Source organism: Aulonocara stuartgranti (assembly GCF_965226115.1).
Source record: "Aulonocara stuartgranti genome assembly, chromosome: 7".
Taxonomy (NCBI): domain Eukaryota; kingdom Metazoa; phylum Chordata; class Actinopteri; order Cichliformes; family Cichlidae; genus Aulonocara; species Aulonocara stuartgranti.
Window position 1 is genome coordinate 22230754 of NC_138945.1, and position 11583 is coordinate 22242336.

At 37.2% G+C, this 11583-nt stretch overlaps 1 protein-coding gene across 1 annotated transcript; it reads left to right on the forward strand.

The window, feature by feature from the left end:
• Positions 1-697: 697 nt before the first annotated feature.
• Positions 698-1542, forward strand: LOC309712115 (myosin light polypeptide 6). Its single transcript, XM_082542726.1, has one exon. The coding sequence runs from the start codon at positions 756-758 to the stop codon at positions 1362-1364; it is 609 nt and encodes a 202-aa protein (XP_082398852.1). The 5' UTR covers positions 698-755; the 3' UTR covers positions 1365-1542.
• The last annotated feature ends 10041 nt before the right edge of the window (positions 1543-11583 follow it).

The following is an 11583-nucleotide window of genomic DNA, read 5'->3' on the forward strand; positions in this document are numbered from 1 at the left end:
GTTAAACGACTAACCACTTTCATCAGCATGATTACAGCAGTATTGCTTAATATATTTAACTCTTATGACTCATCTTTGCATTATCACTAGTATATGACAAATTAATTAAGAGTTCCCTTAGGATCTATGAGGGCTTGGCAGGTTTGTAAATGGCAGCGTGCAATACAAGCTATTGCTTGTCTGTCAAATTAAAAACTGCCAAACACCTGCCATTGAAATAAGGTTTGATAGATAATCCTTCTGTTATTCTGAGAATGAATTATTATAAAATGAATACATGCAAAGCCTAGAGACAAATATTAATACTTTTGACTTAGCTGCACCATTGTTCTAGTGAAAAGAATAGCCACCCTCCCAGAAAGAAGTGATTCCCAGGCATTCAGCATTTAGATAGCAAGCTATTTTAGTCTATCTCCCTCATGGGCTGATCACTGGCTATGCTCTGATCCCTTTGTCCATCAGAGAGACAGAACATTTTCGGGCTAATGCAACTGGACCCTCACTAATGACAGAAAATAGCCCTGTTGGTTAGATGACAGCAGCTGAGAACAATACTTAATGTTGACATCACTTGCTATGCGGATCTATTTTGGGTTTCTTCCTTTTATAGTGTGGTGGCTGAAATTGTTGTCTAGCCCCCTAGACAAAGCACATATAAAAGCCTTGAAGGAGGAGTTCCGGGATCACTTTCTATCTGCTCAGGCTCTTGTTCATTTCTCAGCAAGCGTCAGCTCGCCATTGAATTGCCTTGCAACATGCCACCAAAGAAGATTGAACCAAAGAAACCTGAACCCAAAAAGCCAGAGCCTAAGAAAGATGCAGCTCCAGCTGCTAAGCCAGCGCCACCTCCAGAGCCACAGCCTGAGCCACCCAAGGAGCCTGAGTTTGACCCCAAAAGCGTCACTCTTGAGTTCACTGCTGACCAGATTGACGAGTTCAAGGAAGCCTTCACCTTGTTTGACCGCACACCAACTGGAGAAATGAAGATCACATATGCCCAGTGTGGGGATGTCATGCGAGCTCTGGGCCAGAACCCAACTAATGCAGATGTGCTGAAAGTGCTTGGTAAACCACGACCAGAGGACATGAGTACTAAAATGGTGGATTTTGAGACCTTCTTGCCCATGCTGCAGCATATCTCCCGCGCAAAAGATCAGGGCAACTTTGAGGATTTTGTTGAAGGGCTGAGGGTTTTTGACAAGGAAGGCAACGGTACCATCATGGGAGCAGAGCTGCGTCATGTGCTGGCAACACTAGGAGAGAGGATGACAGAAGATGAAGTGGATAGATTGATGGCTGGACAGGAGGATGCAAATGGATGTATCAATTATGCCTCCTTTGTAAAGCACATTCTCTCTGGCTGAAAATGGACATTTCATCAAAAAGACTTAATTTTACAGAATTTCTTTCTATATTTGACCAGTTAAAGCTGATTTTGTCATTAACGCTGTGACATGTTGCATGGTAATTCAGTGAAGTCCCAGTCAAAGAATGAGGACTTACATAAAGGAAAATCAACGAATAAAGGAAATATGATCACAATCTGCCTCATGAATGTAATTTAAATACACCCATCCTTTTAAATTTGATGAGATAACCATGGGAGCTTGAGAATGCCAATGCAAGTGATGATTTAATGTGCATTCAACTTCTCATATCAACTGTGTTAATGTGATTAGTCCAAAGTACTGTGTGAACATACACACATATACAGGATTTATCTACATCTCAAAATAAAACATATTTTGTTCTACTGACAAAAAGTTTTAAAATGAGTATGCTTGTCATTCTGGTTAAGATTCAGTTGCAGTGAACCAAGGCGCGCACACACACATGCATACACACACACACACACACACACACACACACACACACACACACACACACACACACACACACACACATACGTGCACAGAGAGAGAGAGACGAATCCAGTTTCCTCTGAAAATTGCAAGAACCAGGAACTTTCTTCCTCATCACTTTTGCAGTGGCTGATAAATCTTCCGTTTAAATTAGTGAATTAAACCTGCATGGCCGTTCTCAGTGAATCATATATAAGTATGTTTAGCTTGAAATTTTTATTTAAAAAAAAACACTTTGTAGGATTTAGTTGTCTCTAGCATTGAGTTACAGATTCTACCCAACTCCCTTACCGATCCCCTTCCAAGCGTGTAAGTGAACCTGCGCTGGCCTTGTCGGGAGCAAGCGGTTTATCCACCAAAGCGTTTAAGCTCTGGGCACGTTTTATCAAGTTAAATTAAAACTAGTGGCACTATGTTTTAGGAGTGAGACTAGACCCTAAAAAGAGCAGATAAATCAAACAAAGACTGGGACCAATCGGTGTCCATTTCTGACTTTAGTTTAATACAAAGGCTGCTTTGGAAGATTGGTGCAGTTATGTCCTAGATTTGTTATATTAAAAAAAAAGTTTTCAGTAATAATAATGACATAGTAAGTAATTATTTACAAATAATAATTATCAGTATGAACTCACCCGTCGCATCTTAAACACTTTAAGATTATAATAAATAACTTTTGGTTCTCTAATGATTCTAAATCAGAACAGACACAAGTGTTGGGCCACTCCTGTTTCCTTTTTTCTTCATTACCTAGGAACCCCCATCAACATAGCACACAGACCAATGAACATAGAGAAATAGATATGCTCACTACCAAGAGGCATTATTAAAAATTGCATTTTCCATTGCCGTATCTACTCCTTTTTATATACTATGTTCTGACACTTTACAAAGATGAAGGTAGAAAATGTGTTTTTTGTTTAAATTAGCAATCCCTCCATGGGTCTTACTTGTGTATTAGTTGGTATGCCTATTGGTAAAAGGAAAATGCTTTTTAAGAAAAAAAAAGAATTGATTGGTGAGTATTTGTTTGTGGCTTTTTTTTTTTTCATGGATCCCAAATAATTTTTAGGTGCTACAGGTAGCCGCTAATGGTTACATGGGTAGCAACATGGGTATCATTAAAAGCATTGCTACTTTACAAAGCAATACGAAATCTTAAGAAAGCACTATTGAACACCAATTATACATTTATACCACTAGGAACACTAAGTTGGTTAACAGGCAAGCAGATATTGGCTGACTGAGTAGAAATAAAATGCCAGCTGGCTGACAGCTTTAAAACAACATGTGTGTCCCAGATACATTCTAGTTTGTACCATCTTCTGTCGCTCTCCCTTTTTGTCTTCTTCGTTTCTTCTTGTTGTAAAGCGGCTCTTTGGGGTGGGGGGTTCTAGAGGTGTTTGTGTATCCACCAGCTACCAGATAATGACCAATATTGTTAGCTGCTAAGCGCTTTTGGGTTTGTTTGCTTACCTGCGTATGTATTTCAGCTTTGCCATAAATCAGAAATAACTTAGCGTGGGACAAATCCAGCCTGGTGGCAGGCTGGTGGTACAGTATAGTGAAAGAATCTCAGCAGTGATGGTGTAATTTTTCTATGTCTATTACAAAGAGCAAAAGAGATTTCATAACAAAAAATTAACACAAAATCTAATGTCAAGCTTTCTCAGTGTCTCCTTCTAATTATACATATCCAAAACAAACCAAATAAGAAATATTCTAGAGACACCAGTGACATGCCCAAAGTAACTCAACTGACTTCTTTTGATGCTGACTCTTCTGTTGCTCTGCTCTGAGCCCCTCTCAAATTACAGAGTCTCTCACACTCAAGGATATGGTCTACACAATGTTTAGAGGAAGCTCATTTTCTCCTTTTCTGCCCATGATTCCTGTGTTTGTGGCCATAGAATCAAGATCAACCATTAGACCATGCAAAGTCAAGCTTAGTGGTCACACTCAGCTTTTTCTTAACATCTCCAGACTCTAGTCTGTCTGTTCATCTTGCAATCTACTCTTCCACTACTATTGACAGCCTTGAAATTCTCCACTTGAGGCAGTAACACATCCCCATTCCAAAGTAGGCAATCCACACTTTTTCTGTCTCAGATCTATGGCCCTTGATAAGGAGATTTCCGATCTCCTCCTCAACTGCAAGGTGAAAGCTGCAGAATGTTGCTCATGAAGCTGAAATGATCAAATCAAAAGTGGCAACATGAATCTGACACCACGCTGACCTGTGGTACTAGCCAATTTTCTTTTCTTAGAAACCACAAAAATAAACATCCTGTAATCTTGCAGGCTTTGTTTGTTCTGGCCATTTGAAGTTCATTTAACTTAAATCAATTTAAGGAAGATGGGTAGCAGATAATGAAATGAGAAATACTAAAATGTGAAAATCAGTTGTCTTTCCTTTTAATTACTTGAAATTTCCCCCCAAAATCTATCCTGTAAAGTTATACTTACGAGGATTCCCCTTGAATTAATTTCGATATTGAATTTTGATATTCAGTGTGTGATACACTTTAGAAGCTATTTTTGTTTAACTGTAAAAGAAGTAGAAAGATGCAGCTAAAGAGGCAGAAGTGGCACTTACTCTATGCAGCTGTCAAGCGCATGCAAAGGAGGCTCTAAGTGCACTGGGCATCCAGCTCCATAACTGTATGAGAGCCAGCCAGTAATTTAGACCCATCATGATTAATCAGCAGCTGTTAGCTTTAAAGTCCTTTGTCAAATATGTGAAGCTCTTGGCTAAAAGGATTCACCAGCTTGTGTATTCATGCTTTACTTTAAGGTTTGCTGTAGGGGGCATTCCCTGTGCAAAACGTGGAAGCAACATAGTAAATATTAGTGTTAGAAAGGTGATGCTGCTGTTATAATTTTATAGCCATAATTTTTGCCACCGCTGTAGCTTTGGAGTGCATAATATTAAAATGTCAGACATACAAACTGCTCTCTGCATAGCTTGAGAAGCCCAGGTGGCGGCATAAAACATCAAGTACACACACAAGCACTCAAACTGAAATATCAAGTAGCAATATTTTGTCTCATTTAAAGTGGTAATTTGTGAGATCTTCATACTATACCAAGGGTGGCATGTGGTGTTTGGTGCCAAACAGTTTTGTTTTTCCTTTCTTTTTCTGTTTTATTGTAGCAGTACAGTGTTACATTTAGTTTTGGTTAAAAACATGTAATGACTGGTTTAAATTACTCTCATAAAAAGAGATTTTTACTGAGAAAGAACGAAAGAAAGAAGTTTTCATGTCCTTTTATTGACATGATATTTTATTGATATTCTTTATTCAAGATCCATTTGATACTTTTTTTGAAGACTTTATTTGGAGTTTACCATGTGACAACTTATCATCTGGAACACTTGAACTGGCATTTGAACACTATCTCTCTCTCTCTATCTCTCTCTCTCTCTCTCTCTCTCTCTCTCTCTCTCTCTCTCTCTCTCTCTCTCTACTTAGAGATGGAAGTCAGTACACTCACTGGCCATTACATTAGCTACACCTTGCTAGGTGCCTTAAGAACTGCCTTATAGCTTTCAATGCAGCTCTAGAAACATTCCTCAAAAACGTTGTTCCACATTGACACAAGAGTGTCACACAGTTGCAGCAGATTTCTTGGCTGCACATCTGGACTGAGATCTTGTGACTGAGGATGGCATTTGAGTACAGTGAACTGAAACATATTGTCATGTTAAAGAAAAAAGTTAGATATGATTTGAGATTGAGGTATCACTGTATCAGTCCGCTAGAAGGATCCATGAAAAGATGGTCATATTGTGGTCATAATGAGAAGGACATGGTCAGCAACAACACTCAGGTAGCCTCTGGCATTTAAATGATGCTCAGTCAGCCTTAACCTAAGATGTGCACAGAAAATATCCCCCACACTATCACACTAAGACCATACTAAGCTGTTGCTGGAAGGTAGGATTAATACATGCTTTCATGTGGTTTACACCAAATTTTGACCATACCATTCCAATGTCACAGCAAAAATTCTGACTGATCAGACTTCCAATCTTTTGTTATTTTATTTTGGTGACCCCATTCAAAGTCAAGCGTCTGTGTCCTGTTCTTAGCTGACAGGAGTGGCAACCAGCATGTTCCTCTGTTGCTGTAGTTTATCTGCTGCAAGATTTGATATGTTGTGTGTTCAGAGTTGTTCTTATGAGCACCTTAATTGCCTTCCTATCAGCTTGAATAAGACCATTCTACTCTGACCTCTGGCATCAACAATGCGTTTTCGCCCAGAGAACTGCTGCTTGCTGGATATTTTTCTCTTTTTTGGCACATTCTCTGTAAACCCTAGATTGGTTGTGTGTGAAAATCCCAGTTGATCAGCAGTTTATGAAACCTCAGACCAACCCCTCTGGCACCAAAAGCCATGCCATGTTCAAAGTCACTTAAATCACCTTTCTTCCCCATTATGATGCTTGGTTTGAGCAAGTTGACTTAACCACGACACACACGCAATAATGCATTGAACTGCTGTCATGTGATTGCCTGATTAGATATCTGGGATGATGAAAGCTGAACAGGTGTACCTAACAAACTGTGCAGTGAATCTCTTATCTTGCAGTGTCAACTAATTCTCTTCAGGGTTTCCTCTTGATAGCTTTCAAAAACATTATACTTACATGTGTTATCCCCACAAGTAATGTTCCTAATTACTGAAACCTTGTGTACTGTTGCCATAGAAACCACCAGCCCCAGCTCTGCTGATATTGATATTGTAATGCACAGCACCACCAAGCTTCTTAACACTAATGACATTCGAATAAATGTGTCCTGTTGTCTGATAAGAATTAGGAAATCATGCCAATGCGTCACTTAAAAGAAATTACAGCATAGATATGTAATGCACCGCTTCTTGGTTTAAGACTGATTCTGTTCATAAATTATATTGTTATCTTTTCCTTAAGCTTTTGAGCTCTTAAAACAAAACAGTCATGAGGATTAATCAAATATATGCTATACTCCTGGGGCAAGCGCATACAAAATTGGTGTATTAACTACATCAATTAAACACTTTAGAATGATTTGTGAAGTATTCCTTTTTAATTAAAACAGCAAGACAGTTATAAATGTGTCCCATTAGCAGAGGGAAGGTAAAGATGTGGGTGAAAAACATAAATCTGTAAAAAGCATGACAAATTTGATAGGTAAAAAGTCAGGATCACTGTTTTAATCAACGAGGATAAACACAAACAGATATTTTTATCTTTTATTTCATATATGTGAAAACATATTACTTGACTGACCACAGAATATGTTCTGTTTTTATTCACAACATCAATATAGTGAGACCCTTCAATTAGCCTTTTAACACGGTCTTGTTTTTAGAATACTCCACACAAAACCTCTATAAACAGTCTCTATCCTCAAAGCTTCATTTCATTACCACTCATTCAACACATACTGTGTCCAGGAATCAATACTTCCTCACCTTGTGCGGAACAGCAGCTAGATTTGATGGAGGGCCAAGGACAATAACAAGGAGTGTCTAAACTTGCTTCTTACAAACATGTGAGCTCAACATTTTAACTGATCAGAGTAAGAGAAATCAAGAGCGGGGTAAACACCCCTTGTGAAGTGTACATACACAGAGAGGCTATTTGGGTAGGATTGGATGTACACCTTAGGATTCTGTTTTGGGAATGAGTGTAACTATCCCCCATGTAACAGTACAGTAGAGTTTATTTTGGTATTTTTCAGTTAAACTCCAAAAAAACATACAAATATTACAAATAACAAATATTTTCTGTGAAAATGGTAATGGAATGGAAAAAGGTAATGGTTTGATGTCAGTCGGTACATTTTTTTCTAAATAAATAACCTTTAAAATTTACTCCATATGTTTTTAAAATATGTCTTAATGACAGTGTGTATTTGCTTTCTAGAATGCTGAGAGGCAACAGAGACCATAATAATTAACCTTATTTGTCTAAATTTCAGGCAAGAAGGCTGAACCTAGTGTATGTTTGTGTGGTTTCTTTCAAGCCATTATGACTTGAAAATGTATTAGTGTGCCTAATGAACCTGCGTGCCATCTTGTAGGCAGCAGCCCACTCCCATTTATTTTAATCTCTATTGCCTTAAACTGAAATTCAAATGGTTCAAATGGCTATGCACACCAGGCAAATAGTTAAAATCTCTTTGACTCCACAATTGTATAATACTTTAGCTGTCCAAGAAATAAATAATTTCATTCTTCTTCTGATTTCTTTTCTCTCTGCTGCCATGTGTGACCATAAGGCCTGTAACAATGTCTCCTGTAGAGGTGTCTCCTTTGCCGTATTCAGTTGTGTAAGGGGCCTTTGGCAATAAATAAAATCACTGTCATGCAGTACGTGTGTGTGTGTGTGTGTGTGTGTGTGTGTGTGTGTGTGTGTGTGTGTGTGTGTGTGTGTGTGTGTGTGTGTGTGTGTGCGCTTAAAGACAGGGGGAGAAAACATTCTTTAAAAAGCCTTATTACATTCTCTTTAACAAAACTTCTAAAAGGTTGGAAGCAGAGTGGAAATCAAGTAAATTGATACCAGTGAGAATATTTTTGTCTGGTCTAACACATTCAAGGAAGCTTCAACGTTAACATTCATGAAAACTTTTTTAATATACTCTACTGTACTATAATAGTAGTAAGATAACATAATACAAGCAGTAAAATAGGGGTGGAAAGTTATCTTTCCTTTGGCCTTGTAATGAAATGAAATGTCACAAAATCAACTGCCTGGTTTCTCAGTTTATTGGTGTAAAACAGCGGTCCCCAACCTTTTTTGCACCACGGACCGGTTTATGCCCGACAATATTTTCATGGACCGGCCTTTAAGGTGTCGCGGATAAATACAACAAAATAAAACTAGTACCGGTACCGAAAAAAAGAAAATTTACACACGTGAAAAGACCAAGGAAAACCGAGTAAACGACAAAAACGATAACAAAATAACACCGATAAAAACTCTGAAAACTATACATTTCACACCTGAGCCTCAACTCTCGCAGCCCGGTACCAAACGACTCACGGACCAGTCCAAGGCCCGGGGGTTGGGGACCACTGGTGTAAAATACATTTCTTGTTGTTTTCAGTGTTTTACCACAATTAAAGTGGAGTGATTTGAATCACAGAGAGTTATGCAATCAAATTTTGAAAATGCAACTATAATCACATACAGTTAAAAGGATAATATGCACACACATATACGTTCAGTTCAGTTACTAATCACATTACAGAGCAAATTGGATTTTAATTTTTTCCTATTACCTTTCAAAAGTAATTGTCTTCCCAGATGCCATGATGCAGGCCAATTGGTTTCCAAGTACTGTGCCAATGCACACTCGTATGCTTGTAGGCTCAGCTGTATTAGTGGGTATGTGAAAGTGTTTGACATGGAAGCAATGCACATATGTGGTAAAACACTTGAAAAATAAAAACGCAGGAGTCACAATAGGTTCAAGCAGGATGTTAAAAAATACAAACAAAAACCACAGAGTGCTGGACTGGTCTGCATAGAATTGCAATGATCTGGTTAAATTACAACTATATAGTTATAAATATCACAGAAACATTCCTCATCATGCTTGGACATTGCTTGTGGTGTTCCACAAGGCTCTGTACTGGGTCCAAAATTATTTATTATTTATTATTTATATAAATTATTTATTATTTATATAAATGATATTTGTAAGGCATCTGATATATTAAAATTAGTATTATTTGCAGATGACACAAATATTTTTTGTTCTGGGGGGAATCTAAAGGAGCTGCTGGATACAATTACTTCAGAAATGTGCAAAATTAAAAAATGGTTTAACAGGAACAAACTATCGCTAAATCTAAGTAAAACTAAAATTATCTTATTTGGGAATTCCCTTAGAAATGCACAAGTGCAGATTCATGTAGATGGTGTGGAAATTGAAAGAGTACTTGAACATAAGTTTCTTGGTGTGATTATAGATGATAAATTAAACTGGAAGTCTCATATAAATCATATACATAACAAAATTTCAAGAAGTGTCTCAATCTTGAGTAAAGTAAAACACATTCTGGACCACAAATCACTCCACATTCTCTATTGTTGCCTGATTGCACCGTATTTGAATTACTGTGCAGAGGTTTGGGGCAATACTTACAAATGTTCGCTATCATCAATCTTTATATTACAAAAAAGGGCCATAAGGATAATCCATAAAACTGGTTACAGAGATCATACAAATCCACTATTCTTAAAATCAAAAATTCTAAAATTCACAGATCTGGTTCATTTTCTCACAGCACAAATTATATATAAAGCAATAAATAACCTGCTTCCTGACAATATTCTAAAAATGTTTTCTAAAAGGGAACGGGGATACAATTTGAGGGGGGAATTAAATTTAAAACATCCTCGTATCCGTACAACATTAAAAAGTTTTTGCATCTCTGTGTGTGGAGTGAAGCTGTGGAACAGACTAAGTAAAGATATGAAGCAATGTCCAAGCATGGCGCAGTTTAAAAAGCGGTTTAAGGATATGGTTTTTACAGGGTACAGGGAAAAGGTAGAGATTTGATAGGGTGTTCTTGTCTAATATTTTCATGTGTGTGTGCATGCACGGGTTTGTTGGTATGGATATATATATATAATTGTAGGCTGTGTATCCTTGAGGTGTTAATGGGGTTATTGAAAATGTGTATATGTGCGTATGTGTGTATATACGTATGTATGGATAGATAGAAACATATATGTGTATATATTTAAAAATAAATAAATAAATAAAAAAAATAAAAAATTACACATAACATATAATGTAATTGCAAGGAGGTATTTCTGTAGTCTATTGATACTAGATAGTGGAAATGGGGTGGGATTAAATAAGCTTATGCTTCTTCCTGCTCCTTTTTGAACATGGACGTTATTTGGAGTTGTGGTTGCTCGTTTTCCTTTTGTTTGCTTTGTTCATTTGTCTCTTTTAATTCTATTTTTTTTTATACTTTTTCAACATGTTCAAAATAAAGATTCAATCAATCAATCAAACATGTAGCCAAGACAAGTGAAACATTGCATAAACTGCAACAACATGTTAAAGCCTTAACATCCATGCCAGTCACTGAGTATCATTTGGCTGTATTGATGTCTTGCATATCTACAGGAGTGCACTTAATGTAAATCTATATCCTTAGGACTAATCCTAATTGAGTGTTTTAGACAGTGTTTTCCTTATTTTTCCTGTAATGGAGAAACCATTGTAGGGATTAAAAACACAGCCTCTGGCCAAAACATCTGAGTTGCACTAACAGGAAACACTTTCTTACATTTCTCATTAAATATTGCAAATGTACTTGCTTCAAGTCTGCCTTGAATTCCATGGTGAACCTGACTGCATATTCCCATTTACATTTTTTTTCTCTCGCTTTGCCTCACAGGTGTAGATTATCACTCTCAAATTGTGCCTCTGACATTGAACAATTACCCACTGAACCTGTGTCAGACAATTTAAGAAAATGTCTGACTCAGAAAAGGAACATTTTAAAACTAAAAAAGAAATAACTATGTATAACCCTCCTATCCCCCTTCAGTCTTCTGGGTATGCAAGCAATGCAAACAAGCATACAAGAAACATATTTGGAAAACATAAATATTTTGTTAAATATGTTTTCAGAAAGGCTCATATAAAATTAAGGATTTTTGGTGATATATTCAAAAGCAGTCTGTACATTATACTAATATAATTACTCT

What these genes read in the sequence shown, in the direction of transcription:
- LOC309712115 (XM_082542726.1), top strand. Translation starts at nt 756, where the DNA reads ATGCCACCAAAGAAGATTGAACCAAAGAAACCTGAACCCAAAAAGCCA.